The sequence below is a fragment of the Pelobates fuscus genome, chromosome 1, assembly GCF_036172605.1.
Source record: "Pelobates fuscus isolate aPelFus1 chromosome 1, aPelFus1.pri, whole genome shotgun sequence".
NCBI classification, from domain to species: domain Eukaryota; kingdom Metazoa; phylum Chordata; class Amphibia; order Anura; family Pelobatidae; genus Pelobates; species Pelobates fuscus.
This window is the reverse complement of record NC_086317.1, coordinates 422,391,100-422,418,063: the sequence shown is the minus strand read 5'-3', so window position 1 is coordinate 422,418,063 and position 26,964 is coordinate 422,391,100. Positions and strand designations below refer to the sequence as shown.

At 42.7% G+C, this 26,964-nt stretch overlaps 1 protein-coding gene across 4 annotated transcripts in view; it reads left to right on the top strand.

The window, feature by feature from the left end:
- LOC134570713 (uncharacterized) overlaps positions 1-26,964 on the top strand; it is a 124,567-nt gene that overhangs the window by 48,320 nt on the left and 49,283 nt on the right. For all 4 annotated transcript variants that reach the window (XM_063428669.1, XM_063428678.1, XM_063428660.1 and 1 more), the window contains one exon: positions 2,959-3,008. In XM_063428669.1, the coding sequence (XP_063284739.1) occupies positions 2,959-3,008 (50 nt within the window). The remainder of the gene's footprint in view (positions 1-2,958; positions 3,009-26,964) is intronic.

The following is a 26,964-nucleotide window of genomic DNA, read 5'->3' as shown; positions in this document are numbered from 1 at the left end:
TGTGTGTGTGTGTGTGTGTGTGTGTGTGTGTGTAATGCAGAGTGTGATGCAGAGCCTTGGTGGGGGGTGGGCATTTTTTTTTAAATTATTTTAATATTTTTTTGCTTCATTACATTTTTTTATTATTATTATTTTATTATTATTTTTTATTTTATTATTATTATTATTTTTTTTTTTATTATTATTAACATATATACATTTTTTCGTCCCCCCTCCCTGCTTGCTAGCTGGCCAGGGAGGGGGGCTCTCCTTCCCTGGTGGTCCAGTGGATGGGCACTGTGTAGGAGGGGGCTGTGGGGGCTGCAGAGAGATGTTACTTACCTTTCCTGCAGCTCCTGTCAGCTCTCTCCTCCTCCGCCGGTCCGTTCAGCACCTCGGTCAGCTCCCAGTGTAAATCTCGCGAGAGCCGCGGCTCTCGCGAGATTTACACTGTGAGCTGACAGAAGAGCTGAACGGACCGGCGGAGGAGGAGAGAGCTGACAGGAGCTGCAGGAAAGGTAAGTAACATCTCTCTGCAGCCCCCACAGCCCCTGTCTGTATTATGGCAATGCAAATTGCCATAATACAGACAATTGACTCGAGTATAAGCCGAATTGGGGTTTTTCAGCACAAAAAATGTGCTGAAAAACTCGGCTTATACTCGAGTATATACGGTATGTTATCTTGTTGTTTTTGAAGTCCAATGAGTGTGTTTTTCACTTTGGTTGAGATCATCAAACTTGATGATCTCAGCCAATCTAATGCTTTCCCATAGGTCAGGCAGGCCGCAAAGCTATTCATTGTGGACGGGATGCGGTTCATGGGCCGCAAGTTTTACATGTTTGCCTTAGAGTAATGCAATGTGTATGTTTAAATGTATGTTAGCAGACAGTTATGTGTAGTGGTATCGGGTGATAAATATGCTTTTTATATAGTTTTATTTTATTGAACCAACCCACTTATCGAGCTCAGCTGCTTGAATATCGCCTGGCATTAAAACCGTCAGACCTTTTAATATAATGGATAAATACGGCGTATTTTTACCTTCTCTTATGACTAAACTAAAAATTTAGTTAGCATGCCAAAAGAAAAACACTTCACCAAAAATAATTGCAGCAAACTCTATTCCTTTACAGAAAACTGGACAGGAAACAGGGTGCATATACAGGGAGTGCAGAATTGTTAGGCAAGTTGTATTTTTGAGGATTAATTTTATTATTGAACATCAACCATGTTCTCAATGGACCCAAAAAACTCATTGATATCAAAGCTGAATATTTTTGGAAGTAGTTTTTAGTTTGTTTTTAGTTATAGCTATTTTAGGGGGATATCTGTGTGTGCAGGTGACTATTACTGTGCATAATTATTAGGCAACTTAACAAAAAACAAATATATACCCATTTCAATTATTTATTTTTACCAGTGAAACCAATATAACATCTCAACATTCACAAATATACATTTCTGACATTCAAAAACACAACAAAAACAAATCAGTGACCAATATAGCCACCTTTCTTTGCAAGGACACTCAAAAGCCTGCCATCCATGGATTCTGTCAGTGTTTTGATCTGTTCTCCATCAACATTGCGTGCAGCAGCAACCACAGCCTCCCAGACACTGTTCAGAGAGGTGTACTGTTTTCCCTCCTTGTTAATCTCACATTTGATGATGGACCACAGGTTCTCAATGGGGTTCAGATCAGGTGAACAAGGAGGCCATGTCATTAGATTTTCTTCTTTTATACCCTTTCTTGCCAGCCACGCTGTGGAGTACTTGGACGCGTGTGATGGAGCATTGTCCTGCATGAAAATCATGTTTTTCTTGAAGGATGCAGACTTCTTCCTGTACCACTGCTTGAAGAAGGTGTCTTCCAGAAACTGGCAGTAGGACTGGGAGTTGAGCTTGACTCCATCCTCAACCCGAAAAGGCCCCACAAGCTCATCTTTGATGATACCAGCCCAAACCAGTACTCCACCTCCACCTTGCTGGCGTCTGAGTTGGACTGGAGCTCTCTGCCCTTTACCAATCCAGCCACGGGCCCATCCATCTTGCCCATCAAGACTCACTCTCATTTCATCAGTCCATAAAACCTTAGAAAATCAGTCTTGAGATATTTCTTGGCCCAGTCTTGACGTTTCAGCTTGTGTGTCTTGTTCAGTGGTGGTCGTCTTTCAGCCTTTCTTACCTTGGCCATGTCTCTGAGTATTGCACACCTTGTGCTTTTGGGCACTCCAGTGATGTTGCAGCTCTGAAATATGGCCAAACTGGTGGCAAGTGGCATCTTGGCAGCTGCACGCTTGACTTTTCTCAGTTCATGGGCAGTTATTTTGCGCCTTGGTTTCTCCACACGCTTCTTGCGACCCTGTTGACTATTTTGAATGAAACGCTTGATTGTTCGATGATCACGCTTTAGAAGCTTTGCAATTTTAAGAGTGCTGCATCCCTCTGTAAGATATCTCACTATTTTTGACTTTTCTGAGCCTGTCAAGTCCTTCTTTTGACCCATTTTGCCAAAGGAAAGGAAGTTGCCTAATAATTATGCACACCTGATATAGGGTGTTGATGTCATTAGACCACACCCCTTCTCATTACAGAGATGCACATCAGCTAATATGCTTAATTGGTAGTAGGCTTTCGAGCCTATACAGCTTGGAGTAAGACAACATGCATAAAGAGGATGATGTGGTCAAAATACTCATTTGCCTAATAATTCTGCACTCCCTGTAAATAAAGATTAACTAGGTCTAAAACATATAAGGCAAATTGACTGTAAATATATCCAGATTTCTATAATGAGTAAAGTTTGTTGCAATTGCTTCCACTGAAATACTTTTCCTTTTGGAGCCCAGTGTTTACTGCACTTTGCTTTGAGTTGAAGTGACCAATCATAATATTTTGGTTGACCTGCACCTATATCTTATTGCTTCTTCGGCAGCACGAGTGTTCAAAATGTAATTCTTGCTTTATCTTTTCCAGGATATATTGTTCGGAACATAAAGATTATGGAAACAGGGAATCTTTGGGAAGTGAGTTCTGTTTAGCTTTACTGTTTTATATTTTTACATTTTCTTTATAGACGTACATTTGTACATTTTTTTTAAAGTATCACTATTCAACAAGAATATGTTTTCATGGCATTTTTCTTCTTGTAAAAAACAAAAATACTTTTTTCAAATATCGTAGTTGGAAAATAATGGAGTATTTTTGTATCCAGTAATACAGTGACTTACTGGAGAAAAGACTTTCCTTTGTCATCAACTAAAGCATTACCTGACCCAGAAATCCGATCAGGCAAGAAAAGTCTTGTGTGTAAAGAGATGGTTAAACTGCAAGACTTGTAATTTCATGAACAAACAAGTATGATTGAATTTATATGGAGTCTAATGTCCTTCTTAAAATTTACTTTATACACATATATATATATATATATATATATATATATATATATATATATATATATATATATATATATACACACACACACATGAAGAGTGGAATTGGATACAGGTTCAAGAGTGGAGCCACCATCAGCCACCTACTCTATAAGGACGACATCAAAATGTATGCCAAGAGTGAGCTGGACATTGACTCACTGATCCACCTAACTAACTATACAGCAAGAATATCGTTCTCACTATATAAGTGTGGGTGTATGATAGCAAAAGAGGGAAGGTGACCAGGACAGAAGGAGCTTAAGTATCAGAAGGTCAAATAGGAGATGTTGAGAACAGCTACAAGTACTTGGGGTACTACAAACACATGGCAACCATAAGGAAGAGGCAAGGAAGATGGCAACATCCAAATACTGTCACGGGTGGCGGTACGGAAACCGGGAACCTAGAGTGCCTGATGAGAAGTTGGGAGTCTTCAGCGTGGAAATGGATTATCAGGGCCTGGTGCAGGGTAACCACATACCAGGAGCCTGATACAGCTACAGCGAATCCCAGGAACTTAAAAATATGAAGTAAGCAGACCTCCCAGGAGCTGAATAGGGAGGCTCTGCAGCAAGAATGTATCCTGTACAGAAACAAGGCAAGACTAGAGCAGGCACCAAACATGAAAACAAGACAGAACTAGTAGAACCCAGAACCAGAGAAGGATAGGAAGCTAAACCCAGAACATGTACACAATACATAAGGGAACATTAACTAAACAGGGGCATGACAGGACTGTACATGGACTGGGATTACAAAATTAAACAAGACAAGATATAATAGACAAAACAAGAGGAGACATAACTAAGCACTATATATTAACAGTATGGGGATTTAGTTACATTATATGATCATACATTGCATAAGCCTGCCACAACGCCAATGTACCCCATATTCGGCAGGTCCTACACTGCCTAATGTTTGCTAAAAGAACCATACTAAACCACAATAGCACTAACCTAGAAGAAAGGGCAGAGACTTGAAACACTGCTGCAGGTCCAGACTGAAACAAAAGGAAAATGGAAAACAAACGGGTGTGGCAACAAAACAAACATTTAAAGGAATCCTGGACACTGGGAATTCCAGGGACAGATTACAGGAATGAACCCAGAAAAACCCAGCATAAAGAAAACCAGACATAGAATAGGAAACCAAAAAACCAAGAAAATCTAAACAAGAATTGTAAAAAGAGTACTGGATACCAGAAGCCAAAGCCAGACATCTCCACAGAACATGACATGATGTGACAAGTACCTCCAGAGAGTCAGACAGGTCCTGAAGTCCCAGCTCAATGGCAAGAACAAGATAAAAGCCATCAACATGTATGCCCTACCAGTCATCAGGTACCTAGATGGAATCAAAGCCTAGATGTAGGATTTCATTTGGAACGCAACCGCAGATTAATACACAAATTTGATACTGTCACTTTAATTTTTTTATAGGTTCCTATAAAATATAGAGCTCAATTTAAAATTCAGGTTCTTGTTTTTAAATCTCTACATAATGCTGCTCCCACCTATCTATCCTCCCTTATACACAAGTATGTCCCGTCTAGGCCCTTACGATCTGCTGAAGACTTACGTCTATCTTCTGTCCGTACTCCCACCTCTGATGCTCGCCTTCAAGATTTCTCGAGGGCTCACCGTTCCTGTGGAACTCGCTTCCCTCCTCCGTTAGATGCTCGCCCAGTCTCCACTCCTTCAAAAAATTGTTAAAAACCCACTTCTTCATAAAAGCGTATCAATTAAACTGTTAATAGCTCCTGACTGATTCCTCTTCTGCAACTGTCACTAGTCTAATACTATCCTTACCTTTTTGTGTCATTTTACCCCACTCCCTCTAGCATGTAAGCTCATTGAGCAGGGCCCTCAACCCCTCTGTTCCTGGGTTTCGCCGATCCGTCTCCGCCCATGCGTCTGACGTCACTGAAGTGGTCATGGTGATTGGAGTAACAGCTTAATTTTTGTTTAGCATGGTATGCTTAGTATTTAAAAACCTCTATAAATCTAAGACAAGATAAGAATCCAACGAACAGATAAAGAAATATAAAAATGACCTGGCGGTATCAGAAAATTAGGTTACAGACGCGGAAGACCGCGCAAGAAGGAAGAACTTGTGAATAAGGGGGATTACAGAAGACATAGAGTCAAGCTAGTTGGAAACTTATCTGATGGATATTATAGCATCAATCATACCACAAGAATCTGAAAACTCAAACATCATCGAAAGGGCACACAGGGTATTTAAACCCCAAAATATCCCTAATGCACAAACAAGAGATGTTATTATTTGTTTTTCAACTTTCAAAAAGAGGCAGAAGATCTTGTCCGGTTCAAAATCTCTGGACACTTTAGAAGGGAAATTTAAAGAATTTATTTTTTTCCAGGATTTATCTATGGAAACAAGATCTAAAGGAAAATCATTTAAATTCCTTACTATCTATTAAGAAGCAAAAATATAAAATATAATTGGGGCTTTCCATGAAGATCTTTATTCATCTAGATGATATTACACACGTTATTTGGGACATTGACAAGGGAAAAAAATGGATAAAGATTAATTTGAAGGACGCCGTAGTGAACTTCTAATGAAAAGAGATGCTAACAATTGGGGGTAGTAAAAATAGAGGGTAGGACAGAAGGAAGCAGGGGGAGTATAGAGGGAGATGTTTTTAAATGTGTTAGTTTATATATGGAGTACTGTATATTTAATTTACTTATTTATTTCTTACTTTATTATCTCTCTCTCCAACTTATTTATGCCTTATATGAAATAGTACACACAACAAAGAAGATTTCAGGTATTAACACAGTTGAAAGCTGTTGAAATTAATGTACATACACCTACACGTAGGAGTATTTAAACTGAAGACTGAAATGAATGAGAATCTAGTAAAATGTTAGAAGTACTGGCTGCGATGCCTTACTAATAATTTCACATGACCGTTGGTGAGTTTGTCATGGAGTAACACTTCAGGGTTAAGTTCTCAGCAGTGAGGAGCCTGACACCACCCCCCTCTGACACAGCTCTGACAGTATTTAGGGAGACTGGGCCAGAGGGAGGGTGCTTGGTGATTGATTGTTTGAGCTGTGAGGTCCCTCCTGGAAGCTCCATAGGTTCAGCTACTGGGAAACTTGCACCAGACAAACCCTTCCAGCCTTTGAGCAAATGCAAGGATTGCTGCAAGCCATAAAGGATTACTGGAGAAAGGAAACTTTGCTACTTTACAAGTGGACAATATGTCTGGACTATTGGAGGACTACCCATATAAACCTTAAGTATATCTTTCAGCTAATTGATTACAAAATCATTTATTCTATGAACTGTTTCTTGCATTGCAAAAATATTCATTGCTACAAGTTACTAATCTCATGAAGGACAACTCCCATCATGCTTATTCACTATGAACTGTTTCTTGCTCTGCAAATATATTCATTGCTACAAGTTACTAATCTCATGAAGGACAACTCCCATCATGCTTATTCACTATGAACTGTTTCTTGCTCTGCAAATATATTCATTGCTACAAGTTACTAATCTCATGAAGGACAACTCCCATCATGCTTATTCACTATGAACTGTTCTTGCTTTGCAACTATTCTCAGCTAATTGATTATTGTTCCTATTGAAGATTATTCTCATGAACTAATGTTACTTAATGCATCTCTGAAGAAATACTTAATACTGAACTTTGTGTTGTTGAATTACTTGCAATTCTTATTATTGGATTATTGCCTAAATGCAATTCATTTAGGTTTAACTCTTATTAAAACTTCGGTTGAATCAAGTTACCAGTGATTCTCTCTTTTCTTAAAGCTACAGTATTGATACTTAAGGATTCTCCATTTTTTCACTATTGTAATTAGGGAGTTTACAAGCTGCAGTTGAGTTCCAACCCAAATCATCCCTAGTAGCGTAACAGAGTTGAGCATGAATATACGTAACTTAAATATTTATAAATGCATCACGTCATCACGAATTAACTTAAATTGTCTTTTTATAATATGTATAACCTGTCACAGAAAGAAGGAATCATAGGGTATTAATAAAGGAGGATTAAAAATAAATTCACAAGTTAGAGATTGGATAAAAAAGGTATTTGGGTAGACAATAGAATATAAGCTGACTTGCCTTAAAATAGTTTAATATAATAGAGAGATGGTCAAATGATGGATAAAAGGATAGAGAGAGAGAATTTAAAAAAAAAAAAATTTCCTCTCTCCCTTCTTCTTTTCTATCCGTTTTGTAGCATATTTTCTTTGACATACCCCCTTGCAAGCGAGTTAAGATACCTAAAAGAAGAGAATGATTAAGGGGGCAAGAGAGGGAAGTGGGAGGGAAGATAACTAAAGAGAGAGAGAGAGGAGGGGGATAACCACCAAGACCCCTGCTAATTAGGGAATTAGATTTAGTTGTGTTGGGGATGTATCACACCACGAAGGTGATATACCTGAATAGCAAGAAGTATTACCGTATGTTGTTATATGCTTATATTGTAAGTGTGGACAGAGACATTTGGCATGGGGACTTCCTATATGACTATTGTTTTTTAGATATCATATATCATATAAAGGAAGATGTTTTTAAATTTCTCTCTCTAAACATACAGGGTATAAATATCCCCCAGAAGAGACTAACTTTGCTTGATTGGTTGAAAAAAGAGCGTATAGATGTCAGCAGTTTACAAGAAACTCACTGTAGAGGCCTAGACGCTCCAAGGTTGAAAAATATATTTTTTCCAATTGCGGAGCATTCTTCCTAACCAGGGGGGGGGAAAAGGGATGTCATGATTATGATTTCAAATAGTGTGAAATATGAAGAGATATTCAAGATGACAGATATAGAAGGTAGATACTTGTTCTTGATCTGTAGATTAAACGTTAAGACATTTACAATTCTTAATGTATACGCTCCAAACCAGAGGCAGGTTCATTATGTTAACAATATTCTTTCTAAAATAGGAGATATGATTCAGGGAACCTTCCCATGCATGGGCAACTTTAACTGTGTACCAGATGTTGACATGAATAGAAAGGTTCTAAGGGATAGAAGCAGAGTTCTAAATCCAAATGAATACGATTTTACTTATTTCTCCAATCAATATCAATCCTACTCTCGTTTAGATATGATTTTAACTTCCAACTGGGCCATTAAGGTTTGTATTGGTTGCGAAATTGGTTAATTTGTATGGTCGGATCATGACCCACTCATCTTGAATTTCAAATGTTCATACAGTTTGTGAGGGAATCAGTAGAGAATGAAAAACAAGTGTTTTAATAATACTAAGCATCTGGAAGAAATTAATAAAAACCTATTTAAACAAAATTGGAATATAGAAACAAGCGCCACTAATGCGTGGTGTGCTTATAAATCTGTCATTAGGGGCCACCTTATTAAAATGGAAATTTACAATAAAAAAAATTTAATAAAAACATATCAGAATTATACATAGAACTTTTTAAGTTGTAAGTTCTTAATAAAACTAATCCAAATACTGAAAATTAAAGAACATTTAATAGTGCAAGCTAATAAAGTAATGGTATAAATTAAACAGAAATGCTATCAGTTAGGTAATAGGGTAAATAAATTGCTCACTAATCAACTCAAAAGAATGCAATCTAAGTCAAGAATAGTAAAGATAATTACAGAAAGAGCACACAGGACATAGGCAAAACCTTTTTGGAGTACTACTCAGATTTGTATAATATTTTGACCCAATCCCAAAATAGGAAGGAGATGCATGATTTTCTGAAGGAACTTAAATGACCAACTATAAAACCTGATCAGATTGCCTCTTTAGAAGCCCCATTTAATATCAATGAGGTGCAAGAGGCAATTCTTAGATTAAATATGAATAAAACCCCTGGCCTGGATGGATTTTCAAATTTTCTTTTTTTTTAAATGTCAAATATTATTGCTCCATATCTAACAGAACTATTTAATGAAGTAAGACAAGTTAAAGCTTTCCCGAATTAAATGTTACAAGCAACAATAGTCCCAATACCAAAAATAGATAAAGATAGCACCCGAGTTATTAATTATTGGCCAATCTCACTTATAAATGTAGATACAAAATCAAATTCTTCCATAATAGCTAATAGATGGAAAGGAATTATCTCATATTTAATACACCAAGATCAGGTAGGATTCATCCAGAATAGACACTCAAATGATAATACTAGGAAAGTTATCGATTTGATCGATCTGGCCAGGGCTAAAGGACTACTCATGTTGACCCTGTCACTTGATGCCGAAAAAGCCTTTGACAGGGTCAACGTTCCTGGAGGAGACTCTGAAAATTGTTTGCAATCATTAAGGGTATTTATTCAATTCCATCCGCAAACATTTCAGGCCCAGGTTTTACTACTGTTTTTTTTTTCAAATTAGAAACGGAACGAGGCAAGGATGCCCTTTGGCTCCCTTGCTTTACATAATCGCCCTCAAACTTCTCCTCCAGAGGATTAGACTAGATTCAACAATTAAAGGAGTCAACGCAGGCTTTCGGGAATTCAAACTTTCGGTTTATGCAGATATTATCTTAACATTATCTTCACCTCATAGTTCTCTTAAATCCTTGTTGAACATTTTAAATATCTATGGAAATGTGTCTAATTACAAATTAAACGTGGATAAATTACAAGGCTTTAAATTACAAGGCAACCCTTTATAATCAGGAAAGCGGAGTTAATTTCATTAAAATGTAATTGCCGCTTTCAATGGGCCACTAATGGGATACAATATCTTGGTATATTATTATGCATATTAATTGTAAAATACTGGCAGACTACTACGGTACAGAACTTCAAATGACACTAACATGCATTATCACTCAATGATCTTTTTAAGTATAAACGATACTATGTGTGATACACTTGTGAATAGTGATGTCCCGAGCAGTTGCCGGCGAACATAGCGTGTTCGCAGTCGAGAACACGCGCGATGTTCGGTCCACCCCCTATTCGTCATGGAGGTGGGAGGGTCTGGGAGGGAGGGTCTGCTGCTGATTAGCTGGAATGTGTCTGCTGACTGTGAGGTACAGGGTCAAAGTTTACTCAATGATGACGAATAGGGGGCGGACCAAACATCGCACATGTTCACAACCGCGAACACGCTATGTTCGCCGGCGAACGGTTCCCGGCGAACTGTTCGGGACATCACTACTTGTGAACATTGGCTTCTGCTCAAGCCTTGGAGTATATCTCTTTTTAACTACCTACCTGTAGCAGTACTTACCCTCTCCAGGGGCCGGCCGGGGTCCTCTCTCCTCGGTCCTGCTCCTGCACGAGCCGCGCGCGGCTCATCCAACGACGAGATCAGTCGGGCGGGCAGTGACCGCGAGAAGCGGTCACGTGTCCCGCCTGACACTAAGAGCGCGCCGCGCATCTCGGGCGCGCTCTTAAAGGGACAGTGGGAGACAAAATTAGAATCAGTCTCCCATTGGCCCCTGTCATGCCACGTTCCCCATACACTCACGTTTTGGGGGCGTGGATATGACAGGGGCCAATCAAAGTGAACATTAGGGTATTTATACTCACCTGTTTCCTTTGCACCTTGCCCTATCGTGGTTTCTGTCCAGTTCCCTTTAGTGCTTGTATCGTTCAGTTGGTTTTTTGGTGCTTGACCTTGGCTTTGTTCCTGACTCCGCTCTCTCTTTTTCCTTGCTTGTTTATCCGCTGGTTTGTCTTCTGTGTACCAGTCCTCGGCTTGTTCTACTTTACGCTGTCTCTCCGTTCCCTTGACCTCGGCTTGTTCTGGACTCTGTCTTTTCTTGTACTCGTCTAGTCCGGCCATTCTAAGGTCCGGTAAGACGAATCCTGGTTTCTTGTCTCTTGACTGTCTGGACTATTCCAGCGTGTTGGGGTATATTACCGTGACATTACGATAGGGCCATGGACCCCGCAGGTTTAGGACAACAGATGGCCACTCATGAGGCTAGATTCGCAGAACAGGATCACCGTATGGATCAAATGGCTCAAGCCATCCAGACACTGTTATCCAGATCAGCTCCGGTACCTGTACCTGCGCCTCCTGTAACCCCTATACCAGACACAGCTAATATGCCTAATGCTTCAGCACATCTAACCCCGCCACCTAGGTATGGAGGGGACGCTAAGACATGTAGGGGATTCCTTAATCAAGTGGAATTCCACTTTGAAATGTACCCACGTTCATTTCCCACTGATAGATCTAAGGTGGGTTTTCTTATGCACCAGCTTACGGATAAGGCACTTGAATGGGCAAATCCAATTTGGGAGGCTAATGGACCTATGGTACACGACTTCAATAGCTTCCTCACAGCGTTTCGTAGAACATTTGACACGACTAAAAGGTCAAAAAATGCCGCCAGGGCGTTAATGAGAATTAAGCAAGGATCTAAATCTGTAGCCGATTATGCTATTCAGTTCCGTACCCTTGCCTCACAGGTAGATTGGACTAACAATGGGCTTACTACTGCGTTTATGGAAGGTCTGTCTGAAACTATGTTGGATGAGGTAGCAGCTAAGGACCTCCCTGTACCCCTAGAGGACCTTATTGACTATCTCATCGATATAGATAACAGGATCCGTGACAGGTTATATACCAGGTCCAGAAATAGACGCTTTGTCCCCGTTAATCCACCTAGAGCTGAGACTCCCGAGGGATCTAAAGGGTCAGAGGAGGAACCTATGCAGTTAGGGGTTGCCAAACTTACTGACGCTGAAAATAGGAGAAAGGAGGGACTTTGCCTTTATTGTGGTAGGAGGGACCATATGAGACAAGAATGTCCCGTGCGTCCGGGAAACTATCGCACCTAAGACCGTAAAGAGGACTGGCCTTGGGTGTGACATCAGAGTCCTCACAGTTGCCTCTTAATAAATTGCTTCTCCCTGTTTCCCTGCACCTTGGTAGTAACTGCATAGCAGGGAATATATTAGCCCTGGTTGATTCCGGAGCGGCCGAAAACTTTATAGATTCCAGTTTTGTCAAGGAGAATAACATACCCACTAGAGAGAGGGAGACACCCTTGGCCGTTGAGGCCATAGATGGTAGACCATTATGCTCTCCAGTTATCACACATGAAACTGTACCACTTCATATGTCTACAGGGGTGTTACACTCTGAAACCATTCGGTTTCAGATCATTACTTCTCCTTCCTCTCACCTCGTGTTAGGGTATCCTTGGTTGCGTACTCATAATCCCACTATTGATTGGGAGTCAGGACAAATAGTTTCTTGGAGTGATGCTTGCCAAGAGTCTTGTATTGTTAAAATCACCCCTTTGAATTCTACTAATATTCCTCCCGTGCCTACGGTCATACCCCCTCAGTACTTGTCTCTTAAATCTGTTTTTGATAAAAGGGAGGCTGAAAAGTTGCCACCTCACAGGCCTTACGACTGTGCTATTAATTTACTACCTGGTACTATGCCTCCCAAAGGGAGAATATATCCTTTATCTCCTCAGGAGAATCTGGTTATGGAGGATTATATTAAGGAATCTTTAGAAAAGGGATTTATAAGAAGATCCTCTTCCCCGGCAGGGGCTGGTTTCTTCTTTGTATCTAAGAAAGATGGCGAATTAAGGCCTTGTATTGACTATAGGGGCCTAAATAAAATCACCGTCAAAAATGCGTACCCCATACCTTTGATCACGGAACTATTTGATAGGCTTAAACATGCCACGGTTTTTACTAAATTGGACCTTAGGGGTGCTTACAATCTCATACGTATCAAAAAGGATCACAAATGGAAGACCGCATTCAATACCAGGAGTGGTCACTACGAATATACTGTGATGCCCTTTGGCCTTTGTAACGCCCCAGCAGTTTTTCAAGAATTTATTAATGATGTCCTACGTCAATATATACATACATTCGTAATAGTATACTTGGACGACATATTCATTTATTCTACTGATTTACAGACTCATCACATGCATGTTAAATTAGTGTTGAGAACTCTTCTTGTTAACGGTCTCTATTGCAAACTCGAAAAATGTTCATTTGATCAATCAGAAGTCCAATTCTTGGGTTATATAATCTCTGCCAAGGGGTTTCGTATGGATCCCAAGAAACTTTCTGCCATTATGGAATGGCCGCTACCTCAGGGTTTGAAAGCCATTCAGCGTTTTCTGGGGTTTTCAAATTATTATAGGCGTTTTATTAAAGGGTTTTCTGCCATTGTAGCACCTATAACCAGAATGACCAAGAAGGATGGAAATACTCATGTCTGGAAACCAGAAGCACTTGAGGCCTTTGAATTCCTGAAGGCTTCATTTGCCTCTGCCCCTATTTTACAGCATCCTGTCCCTTCACTACCCTTTATTCTTGAAGTTGATGCTTCTGAGATTGGGGTAGGTGCTATCTTGTCTCAAAGAGATTCACCTGAAAAGCCATTACACCCTTGTGGCTTCTTTTCCAGACAGATGTCCAAAGCAGAGAAGAATTATGATGTAGGCAATCGTGAACTCCTTGCTATCATTTTGGCGCTCAAGGAATGGAGACATCTACTAGAAGGTACTAGGGATCCCATCCTCATTTTAACGGATCACAAAAACCTCTCCTACCTTAGTGAAGCTAAAAGATTGTCTTCTAGGCAGGCCAGGTGGTCTCTGTTTTTGTCTCGTTTTAATTACATAATCACATACAGACCAGGTGATCGTAATACTAAAGCTGACGCTCTGTCCAGACAATTCGAGACTACTGACAAACTAGAAATTGATGTTACCCCTGTCATTCCTCCCGACAGAATAATAGCTACTACTGTTCTTTCTATTTCTTCTTCCCTCTTACAAACTATACAGGCTAAACAAAACATGGCTCCTGGGGAGAGGCCTGCTGATAAACTGTTCGTTGATATACCCGAGAGACGAGACATTATGTCATTATATCATGACACTAGAACTGCTGGACACCCTGGTATTTCTAAAACGTTCTCAGCAGTTTCTAGATATTTCTGGTGGGCTTCCTTACGCAAGGACGTCACCGATTACGTTAATGCCTGTACTACTTGTGCTAGTATGAAGTCCTCCCACAGAGTTCCTTGTGGGTTGTTGCATCCGTTGCCCATACCCGAGAGGCCGTGGTCCAATCTATCCATGGATTTTATTGTTGAATTACCTCCTTCGAATGGTAAAACTGTCATCCTGATGATTGTGGATCGTTTTTCTAAGATGGCTCATTTTGTGTCTCTTGTCAAATTGCCATCATCCAAGGAACTTGCCTCTATCTTTGCCAGGGAGGTGTTTCGGTTGCATGGTATTCCCACTTCGATCGTGTCCGATAGGGGTAGCCAGTTTATCTCCAGATTCTGGAAAACGTTTTGTTCAGAGATGGGTATCTCCCTCTCGTTTTCTTCCGCTTACCACCCCCAGTCTAATGGAGCTGCTGAACGTGCCAACCAATCTCTAGAGCAGTATCTTCGTTGTTTCGTGTCCCACCATCAGAACAATTGGGCTGACCTTCTTCCTTGGGCTGAGTTTGCTCGTAATAATGCTGCTCATGAATCCTCCGGTAACAGCCCTTTTTACGTTGTTTATGGCCGGCATCCCGTGGTTCTTCCAGCTGCATTCTCCTTACAGGGCATGCCAGCTCTGGATGAACATTTGGCTGGTTTACGTAATACTTGGGAGCAGGTTCAGTGTTCTTTGGTGGCTTCCGCTGCTCGCCAGAAGGTTCAGGCAGACAAGCATCGCAGGGCGGCTCCATCCTATGCTGTGGGGGACCGGGTTTGGCTTTCTACTCGCAATATTCGTCTTCGTGTGCCTTCTATGAAGTTGGCTCCTCGTTTTATTGGTCCTTTTGGTATCTTGCATGTGGTTAATCCTGTCTCGTATGCCTTGGATCTTCCTAGGAATCTACGCATTCCTAACGTGTTTCATACCTCCTTGTTAAAACCCCTCCTGTGCAACCGTTATACTCGGCATGTCCCTCCTCCCCCTCCGGTTTCTGTGGAGGGCCATGAGGAATTTGAAGTGGCTGCTATACTTGACTCTCGTTTTCTTCGGGGTCGCCTCCAATATCTGGTACATTGGAAGGGCTATGGGTCTGAGGAACGCAGTTGGATTTCCGCTGGCGCTGTTCACGCTCCTCGCCTTGTGCGTTCTTTCCACGCTCGCTTTCCTGCCAGGCCTGCTCCTCCCCGCCCGGTGGGCGTGTCTTCAGGGTGGGGTACTGTAGCAGTACTTACCCTCTCCAGGGGCCGGCCGGGGTCCTCTCTCCTCGCCGCGCGCGGTCCTGCTCCTGCACGAGCCGCGCGCGGCTCATCCAACGACGAGATCAGTCGGGCGGGCAGTGACCGCGAGAAGCGGTCACGTGTCCCGCCTGACACTAAGAGCGCGCCGCGCATCTCGGGCGCGCTCTTAAAGGGACAGTGGGAGACAAAATTAGAATCAGTCTCCCATTGGCCCCTGTCATGCCACGTTCCCCATACACTCACGTTTTGGGGGCGTGGATATGACAGGGGCCAATCAAAGTGAACATTAGGGTATTTATACTCACCTGTTTCCTTTGCACCTTGCCCTATCGTGGTTTCTGTCCAGTTCCCTTTAGTGCTTGTATCGTTCAGTTGGTTTTTTGGTGCTTGACCTTGGCTTTGTTCCTGACTCCGCTCTCTCTTTTTCCTTGCTTGTTTATCCGCTGGTTTGTCTTCTGTGTACCAGTCCTCGGCTTGTTCTACTTTACGCTGTCTCTCCGTTCCCCTGACCTTGGCTTGTTCTGGAATCTGTCTTTTCTTGTACTCGTCTAGTCCGGCCATTCTAAGGTCCGGTAAGACGAATCCTGGTTTCTTGTCTCTTGACTGTCTGGACTATTCCTGCGTGTTGGGGTATATTACCGTGACACTACCAATGCAAAAATAAAGTATTTAAAAAATAAAAATAAAATCTTGGTATAATGATACCTCCCAATATAGAAATTATAATTTGAGGTCAACTATGATCTTTTAGTAAGAGATCTAAACGCCAAATTGAAAGAATGGAAAAATGCATCTACATCATGGATGGGAAGAATGAATGTAATCAAAGCATACATACTACCTATTTGGATCTACAATTTTAGAATGTTACCATTGAAAGTTCCAATTTACTATCTAAAACAATTTCAAACCCTTGCTGATGATTATATATGGGTAGGAAAGAGAACAAGAATTTCAAGGAGATTATTACAAAGTAAGAAAAAAGTAGGGGATAACGATTATCCAGATATGTATAGCACCAAGCTCACCTTATAGTTTAAGCTCTTCCGATACAAGAAAAAAATATCAGATCTCCCGTATGGTATGAAATAGAACAAGCTATGATAGAGTTTGATAATTTAGAGATTCTTCCATGGATCCACACGAAAACAAGAAAATCTCATCATGCAGAAAAACAAATCTAAAATTCTAGATAGTGTAATACATACATTGTTTCAATTTAAAAAGAGATATGGCTTAATGGATAGATGTTTTCTCTCAACGTTTAGAGATTATAAAATATAATATTATAGATATGAAACTTACTTCAGGTCTCCAAGGTAAAAATCTACAAATTTGTGATCTCTATACTAATAATACATTTTAAAAATTAGGCCAACTTAAAGAAGAATATGGTGTATCAGACAGAGATTACTTTTCCATCATTAGAATTAAACATTATGTTAATACCTATTTATATTTTAATAAGGACAAAAAGTTAAGAGCCAGATTGATAAATTGTTAAATAATGAGCTAAAAAAAAGAAAAACAGGGCATGGCATGTCTTCTTGGATGTAGGAAATACACAGGTTTAAAATAAGGCCTTAGAAAGGTGGGGGAGCGAATTAACCCCTTAAGGACCAAACTTCTGGAATAAAAGGGAATCATGACATGTCACACGTCATGTGTCCTTAAGGGGTTAAACAACTACTCAATTAAGACTAAGTGGCCGGATAGTTGGATTATAATTCAGAAATGTATTCACTGTCTTTCCATTCAGGAATTCAATTTTAAACTGGCACAGAGATGGCACTACTCCCCATAAATTCTGTTTAAATTTGGGGCTAAAGATAATTTAGTCTACTGGAGATGTAAGGAAGATCAGGGCACTCTACTTCACATGTGGTGGTCTTGTAAGAAAATTAAGAACCTTTGGACCAAAGCCTTTACACTAATTTCTAATCTGACAGGATCCTTAATTCCAGTGACTCTAGAAATTGCGCTTTTTAAATTCGATTTGGCCCATCTTTAATTTTTTAATATAACATTGGCGATTATTATCTTGATGGCGGTGAAACTGGTAATAGCGAGATACTGGAAGGATGAGGAACATCCTGCTTGGTTTAAGGTTAAAAATAATATTGCATACCAATGCTTAATGGAAAGAAGATACTATAACGTTAGAAGTAAGGGATATCTCTTCTATAAGATATGGAACAAGTGGCTATTGAAATACCCTGATAATGGGAAAGGACTGACCTAATTACTTGAGAGAATTTTCTTTTTCTTTTCTTTTATTTATGATTGCATATAGAAGGGGGAGGCCCTCATGTCAAATTGTTTATCTACTGCCCACACTGTTTTGTTTAAAGTCGGTACATGTCTGTATCTGTATAATGATAGTGAATTAGTACTCAGACTGTATACTAATGCCTATTTTTATGATTTACCTAGAATGGTACGTGTACTGTTAATCTAGAACACATGTCAATCAACGCAATCACAGTCTTTGAGACTTTTACAGATATATCTCGTTGTCTTTGTATCATTTACGTGAAATAATAATAAAAATAAATTTATACAGAAACCTCTAACTCTCCGTCGAAGACATATATAATTTCAGAAGCTGCTGATTATTGTTGGGGAAAATATTATATATATCTGTTTAATATGTGCTTGATTAAGTCTGTGTGTATGGAAGGTCAGGAATTATCTTCAAAGGGAGTTTCTGTTTAGATAGTTGGAAAGATACAGCACCTGAAAGGCACCTATAGTCTCTATCTAGGAAATCACACATTAGGTTAGAGGAAAAGGGATGGCTGGGAAAGTTAACACTTAAATAAAATAACAGGATAGATAACACTTTGGGCCTTGGGAAAGTAAATCACATTTTACATATCAATTGAGCTGAGGAGTTTGCTATTTACAACATGGGAACCAATTCCTTTAAAAATAGAAGATACTGACATCACATTAGATTAGGTTTGGTAAGACACACATGCTGCACACAACATCTCACAGCACATACACAATGTAGCCGATATTATTAGATAGATGGAATGTATGAGTGTTATGAATGTATTTTAACTATAACTCTGTACCATTCTTCTTCTGTAATATTTAATTGGGCAGATTCTAAGTAAAGATTTCTCTCTGGTAAGAACTATGGTGTTGGCTGTTTATTTGTAATATCGGGTAGAATACCTTAGTAGTGCTAGTCATATATTTATCTGGACAAGGGGATAAAGATATATGTTAGTTCTTGGAAGAGGTGACACAGGGATATTACATTCACTATTAAAACACAACGCAGAGTGGATTTCTCTCAAAAGGATACCAATTGGAAGTATTGGTGGTGAGAGAAGGATTATACAACAATTATCACTCGAATACATTTGATTTTTGTAAACTCCCGGTAATTGCCAACAAAAGCGATTGCCATTTTCAACAGTCTTGTCTCTATATTTTTCTTTTTTATATTCTTTATTTTTGTTGTGCAGGTGGTTACAGGGTATCAACAGACACCACAACAGTGTATTGCTGGATTTACGAAAGTTAGGCAGTGGCATGAAAATCCGCACATTTTTCTATATTTTTATAGCAAGCTTGACTAAACGGTTATATTGTCAGAGTAAAAGTAAATAAAACTATTAATGCTTAACAATGCTAGATTAGCTATGTTAGTGTAGTTAGAGTAGGTTAAACATCAAGCTTCAAGATATGCTAAAACAGTTGCTTTGCTGGATTTGTATCTATGACTCAATGCATAACTAAATTAATATAAAAATAAATGATAGACAAGGCTTAAGCTATGCAAGTGGTTTTAACTGTATAAGTTGTTAAAAGAGAGCATCGGGTTGCATAGATGGCAAGAGTGACAGGAGCCATCCCCTATGACTGCAGCCCAGACCTTGAGAGAGTCCCCCTGGCAGTTCATGCTCATCCAACCCCCGATCTGCAGAGTCCTTGGCATGGTAGGAGTGAGTCCAGTGTGACTAGTGGTAAGAGGGGTGGGTGCACTCCCAGTGTTTGATCCCTTTTGTGTGCCCGATTCTCTACTGGATTCAGCTGAAATGCGAGGGTGTCGTGTAGGTCGGCAGGGTTAGCAGCGTTGCATAGTGATGGACCGGGTGGCAGGTCCCGATTGCACATTGCCGCAGGAGCAAGGGAATCCCCGTCTGTGGGTCAGTAAGTCGGTGACTTCGCTGTAGTGAGGGGCCCCTCTGCTTTTCAACCGTCTGGACAGCCTCAAGGAATCGGATCTGCTGAGACCTGGTGGTCCCTGGTTGCGCCGCCATTTCAGGTTTGCCTGCTGCTTCCGCCATTTTGGTTGCGTGGAGCCCTCTCAGACCCAGGTATTACAGGTCGCGGAGACAGTCTCCTGGGACCGGGATGACCCCCACCGGTCCAAGGGTGGGGATACGGAGCCCTTACCGTGTGGCGTCTGAGCTCTGAAGGAAAACCGCAGGGCAGGATAGCGAGGAGGCGGCCGTCCACCTCACTCACCACTCGGGTAGGCCTCAGATGTAGCTGTGCTGATGTGCCTTCTCAGGGGGTCAAAACGCTTGTAATCCGAGTGGCCTCAGCTCCAGCCTGTCAGGGTTTCTTTGCTGTTTTAAACAGCAAACCTTTCTGTTTCAGTGATTGAGTTTGCAGCTGCAATTACTATGAGCTGCTTCTGCTTGTTGCCACGGTTACTCACCTGTGAGTAGTAATCAACCCTGCTGCTAATCAGTTCTGCCTATTTAAGCAGCTAAGCCCAGAACCTCCTTGCCCTTGCGAGGTTTCCTGTTTCCCAGAAGTCTCCTTGTTCCTGTGTTTCCTGTTTGATCCTGGTTCCTGACTCCGGCCTTGTTCCTGACTCCGCTGCTCTCCGTGCTCCTGATCCTGGCTTGTCTGACTACCCGCTCTGGTGACTGACCCCTGCTTGATTCCTGGACTTTGCTTTTGTTTATTATTTGTTATTTATTAATAAAGGTGTGTTTGCATCTACTTCTGTCTCTGTCTGGTTCCTGGTCCCTGACATTACGCAAGGGCCATGAATACAGATGGTACAGGCAAGACACCTATACCTAACCTGCTTACCCAGTGGGACCAGCAGAACCACCATTTGGACCAGTATGCCCATCTGGATCCAGTACCCGGCCAGCCTGCGATTGCGGCCGCCTCTGCCTCACTTCCTGTTCTAGCACCGGTTGTAACCTCCAAACCTGTAGCGGCTAGAGAAATGACTGGGTCTGTCCCGCTCCCTCAGCATTTTGGGGGCGACCCAGCACAGTGCAGAGAATTTATAAATCAGGTTAAAGGATACCTTGAAACCCTGCCCCAGGCATTTCCTACAGACAGTGACAAAGTTCACTTCATGATTTCTTTGCTGTCTGATATCATTTGTCACCCTCATTGACATCAGACTCCGAGAGAGATCCTTATCCAAGGAGCGCCTGCGGAGGCCTCTTGTAAATTTGACACCGAACTTTTCTTGCCCACCCGAACCTCCCTCACCTCCCTTGCCTCCTGGTCCTGAGTCCTCTGTCTGTGTGGAGCCAAGGCGGTTAGGCTTCTCACGCCTCTCGGCCGAGGAGAGAGCCTTTAGGAGGAGGGAGGGCCTGTGCCTATACTGCGGACACCACGGTCACATGTTAAAGTTTTGCCCGATCCGTCCGGCAAAGGGTCCGTACCCAAGATACTGTCAGGGGCAGATCTTGGGTGGTCTTTCTGCAGACCCAGAGATATGTGTGCACAAACCCTTGGTGCCTGTTATCCTCTCCTGGTCTGATTCATCCATTGAAACCCGGGCGTTACTTGATTCTGGGGCCGCAGGCTTGTTTATAGATTGTGCATTTGCAGCAAAGCACTCTATACCCTTACAGTCTCGCAACTCCCCACTAGCCTTCGAAGCCATCGATGGCAGACCAATACAGCCAACCCACGTGACCCAAGAAACCGTGCCCATATCTCTGGCTGTAGGGGCTCTACATCATGAGACGACCCAATTCCAGGTAATTTCCTCTCCATATTACCAGGTTGTTTTGGGATACCCTTGGTTACAGAAGCATAACCCCACAATTGATTGGCGCAAAGCTGAGATATTATCATGGTCCCAGCAATGCACATTGTCCTGTCTCCAGAAACCGGTCAAAGTTTTGGGCGCATGTTCGGCCTCTTCCTTACCCGCTGAGTACCAAGAATTCCAAGATGTATTTGACAAGGGTCAAGCCAGCGTTCTGCCACCACACCGTCCGTATGACTGTGGTATCGAACTCCAACCGGGTACCAATCCTCCCCGGGGCCGGATTTACCCACTGTCTGTAGCAGAAAATTCCACATCTCTCGAGAACGTTCACGCAGACGTTTCTCGTGTTCTACAGAGACTTAGAGAAAATAGTCTGTTCTGCAAATTGGAGAAATGTGAGTTTCACTGCAAACAGGTTACATTCTTGGGATATGTTATCTCAGATACTGGATTCTCTATGGATCCGGAGAAACTTTCGGCTGTACTTAAATGGCCTCGACCTACGGGTCTTCGCTCTATACAACGGTTTCTGGGCTTCGCCAATTATTATCGGAAGTTCATACGCAACTTTTCTTCCTTGGTTAAACCTCTCACGGACATGACCAGGAGAGATGCTGATCCACAGCATTGGTCACAGGAAGCCATTACTGCCTTTGAGTCTCTCAAAGTCGCCTTTGCTGCTGCCCCTATACTGGCACACCCTAACCCTGCCTTACCATTCATTCTTGAGGTCGATGCGTCTGAGACAGGAGTGGGCGCCCTCCTGTCTCAACGTCCTAACCCAGAGAGTTCCAGGCATCCGTGCGGGTATTTCTCGAGGAAATTGAACCCGGCGGAATGCAACTACCAGATTGGTGATAGAGAACTTCTAGCCATAATTTTAGCTCTCAAAGAATGGAGGCACCTTCTTGAGAGTACTTCAGTGCCAATCCTCATACTCACAGACCACAAGAATCTAACATATCTTTCTGAAGCTAAGCGACTTTCCCCCCGGCAAGCTAGATGGGCTCTCTTCCTATCAAGATTCAATTATGTGGTTTCTTACTTGCCCGGTACAAAAAACATCCAGGCTGATGCCTTGTCTCGACAGCTCTCCCCTCCATCTAGAGAGGAGATAACCCCTACTCCTGTGATTCCTCCGGACCATATACTGGCAACCATCCGTACTAACCTCACCTCACCCCTAGGCGAGGAGATTCTGGCTGAACAAAGTAATGCTCCTCCAGAGAAACCTAATGGCCGTTGTTTTGTACCTATTAACCTCCGTACGAAACTATTGAGTACATACCACGACTCCAAAGCAGCTGGACATCCAGGCAAAAACCAGTTAATCTGGTCCGTATCCCGGCAATTTTGGTGGCCTAGTCTCCGTTCGGATGTCACCGCTTTTGTAGCTGCCTGTCCTGTGTGCGCTCAAAACAAAACCCCACGACGCCCTCCAGTGGGTCTCCTGCAAACCATACCTAATGGTGAACGACCCTGGACCCACTTGTCCATGGATTTTATCGTAGATCTTCCGGTCTCTCGTGGCAATACAGTCGTTCTCATGGTTGTTGACCGATTCTCGAAGATGTCGCATTGCATTCCCTTGAAAAAACTACCAACTTCCCAGGAACTTGCAACAATTTTTGGTCGGGAGATCTTTCGTTTGCATGGGTTACCCAAAGTGATAGTCTCAGATAGGGGTAGCCAGTTCGTGTCCAGATTTTGGAGAGCTTTTTGTACGCAAATGGGAATTCAGCTTTCCTTCTCCTCGGCCTACCACCCGCAATCCAATGGTGCAGCGGAACGAGCTAACCAAACACTGGAACAGTTTCTGCGTTGCTACATTTCTGTCAGGGTTTCTTTGCTGTTTCTAACAGCAAACCTTTCTGTTTCAGTGATTGAGTTTGCAGCTGCTATTACTATGAGCTGCTTCTGCTTGTTGCCACGGTTACTCACCTGTGAGTAGTAATCACCCTGCTGCTAATCAGTTCAGCCTATTTAAGCAGCTAAGCCCAGAACCTCCTTGCCCTTGCGTGGTTTCCTGTTTCCCAGAAGTCTCCTTGTTCCTGTGTTTCCTGTTTGATCCTGGTTCCTGACTCCGGCCTTGTTCCTGACTCCGCTGCTCTCCGTGCTCCTGATCCTGGCTTGTCTGACTACCCGCTCTGGTGACTGACCCCTGCTTGATTCCTGGACTTTGCTTTTGTTTATTATTTGTTATTTATTAATAAAGGTGTGTTTGCATCTACTTCTGTCTCTGTCTGGTTCCTGGTCCCTGACATTACGCAAGGGCCATGAATACAGATGGTACAGGCAAGACACCTATATCTAACCTGCTTACCCAGTGGGACCAGCAGAACCACCATTTGGACCAGTATGCCCATCTGGATCCAGTACCCGGCCAGCCTGCGATTGCGGTCGCCTCTGCCTCACTTCCTGTTCTAGCACCGGTTGTAACCTCCAAACCTGTAGCGGCTAGAGAAATGACTGGGTCTGTCCCGCTCCCTCAGCATTTTGGGGGCGACCCAGCACAGTGCAGAGAATTTATAAATCAGGTTAAAGGATACCTTGAAACCCTGCCCCAGGCATTTCCTACAGACAGTGACAAAGTTCACTTCATGATTTCTTTGCTGTCTGAAAAGGCCCTAGCTTGGGCAAAACCTCTCTGGGAGGCGGAGAAGCCTATTATTTACAATTACCCTGAATTTGTTGCATCCTTCAATAGGGTTTTTGATATTCCAGCTCGCTCCACCCCTACTGCCGAACTACTCATGTCTAATTCTCAGGGCACAAAAACTATTGTCGAGTATGCCAGTGAATTCCGTACCATGGCAGCAGAGGGTGGCTGGAACAACGAGACTCTTGTGGCTGCCTTTGCACAAGGTCTCTCCGATGTGTTTAAAAATGAGATTGCAGCCAGAGAACTACCTAAAGATCTCGAGGAACTGATATCATTTGTCACCCTCATTGACATCAGACTCCGAGAGAGATCCTCATCCAAGGAGCGCCTGCGGAGGCCTCTTGTAAATTTGACACCGAGCTTTTCTTGCCCACCTCCCTCACCTCCCTTGCCTCCTGGTCCTGAGTCCTCTGTCTGTGTGGAGCCAAGGCGGTTAGGCTTCTCACGCCTCTCGGCCGAGGAGAGAGCCTTTAGGAGGAGGGAGGGCCTGTGCCTATACTGCGGACACCACGGTCACATGTTAAAGTTTTGCCCGATCCGTCCGGCAAAGGGTCCGTACCCAAGATACTGTCAGGGGCAGATCTTGGGTGGTCTTTCTGCAGACCCAGAGATATGTGTGCACAAACCCTTGGTGCCTGTTATCCTCTCCTGGTCTGATTCATCCATTGAAACCCGGGCGTTACTTGATTCTGGGGCCGCAGGCTTGTTTATAGATTGTGCATTTGCAGCAAAGCACTCTATACCCTTACAGTCTCGCAACTCCCCACTAGCCTTCGAAGCCATCGATGGCAGACCAATACAGCCAACCCTCGTGACCCAAGAAACCGTGCCCATATCTCTGGCTGTAGGGGCTCTACATCATGAGACGACCCAATTCCAGGTCATTTCCTCTCCATATTACCAGGTTGTTTTGGGATACCCTTGGTTACAGAAGCATAACCCCACAATTGATTGGCGCAAAGCTGAGATATTATCATGGTCCCAGCAATGCACATTGTCCTGTCTCCAGAAACCGGTCAAAGTTCTGGGCGCATGTTCGGCCTCTTCCTTACCCGCTGAGTACCAAGAATTCCAAGATGTATTTGACAAGGGTCAAGCCAGCGTTCTGCCACCACACCGTCCGTATGACTGTGGTATCGAACTCCAACCGGGTACCAATCCTCCCCGGGGCCGGATTTACCCACTGTCTGTAGCAGAAAATCGAGCCATGGAGGAGTATGTTACCGATGCACTGTCTAAGGGTTTTATTCGGAAGTCATCTTCTCCTGCCGGGGCCGGCTTTTTCTTTGTAAAGAAAAAAGATGGCGAGTTGAGACCCTGTATCGACTATAGGGGTCTCAATCGCATTACTATTAAGAATGCCTACCCCATTCCATTAATCACGGAATTATTTGACCGCCTTAAGGAAGCAACGGTCTTCACCAAACTTGATCTGAGAGGGGCATATAATCTCGTCCGGATAAAAGAGGACCACGAATGGAAAACCGCATTTAACACCAGGAGCGGCCATTACGAATACCTAGTAATGCCCTTTGGTCTTTGCAATGCTCCGGCGGTTTTCCAAGAATTTATAAATGACGTCCTGCGAGATATGCTGCAGCAATGTGTGGTGGTTTATCTTGATGATATTCTGATCCATTCCACATCTCTCGAGAACCATCACGCAGACGTTTCTCGTGTTCTACAGAGACTTAGAGAAAATAGTCTGTTCTGCAAATTGGAGAAATGTGAGTTTCACTGCAAACAGGTTACATTCTTGGGATATGTTATCTCAGATACTGGATTCTCTATGGATCCGGAGAAACTTTCGGCTGTACTTAAATGGCCTCGACCTACGGGTCTTCGCTCTATACAACGGTTTCTGGGCTTCGCCAATTATTATCGGAAGTTCATACGCAACTTTTCTTCCTTGGTTAAACCTCTCACGGACATGACCAGGAGAGATGCTGATCCACAGCATTGGTCACAGGAAGCCATTACTGCCTTTGAGTCTCTCAAAGTCGCCTTTGCTGCTGCCCCTATACTGGCACACCCTAACCCTGCCTTACCATTCATTCTTGAGGTTGATGCGTCTGAGACAGGAGTGGGCGCCCTCCTGTCTCAACGTCCTAACCCAGAGAGTTCCAGGCATCCGTGCGGGTATTTCTCGAGGAAATTGAACCCGGCGGAATGCAACTACCAGATTGGTGATAGAGAACTTCTAGCCATAATTTTGGCTCTCAAAGAATGGAGGCACCTTCTTGAGGGTACTTCAGTGCCAATCCTCATACTCACAGACCACAAGAATCTAACATATCTTTCTGAAGCTAAGCGACTTTCCCCCCGGCAAGCTAGATGGGCTCTCTTCCTATCAAGATTCAATTATGTGGTTTCTTACTTGCCCGGTACAAAAAACATCCAGGCTGATGCCTTGTCTCGACAGTTCTCCCCTCCATCTAGAGAGGAGATAACCCCTACTCCTGTGATTCCTCCGGACCATATACTGGCAACCATCCGTACTAACCTCACCTCACCCCTAGGCGAGGAGATTCTGGCTGCACAAAGTAATGCTCCTCCAGAGAAACCTAATGGCCGTTGTTTTGTACCTATTAACCTCCGTACGAAACTATTGAGTACATACCACGACTCCAAAGCAGCTGGACATCCAGGCAAAAACCAGTTAATCTGGTCCGTATCCCGGCAATTTTGGTGGCCTAGTCTCCGTTCGGATGTCACCGCTTTTG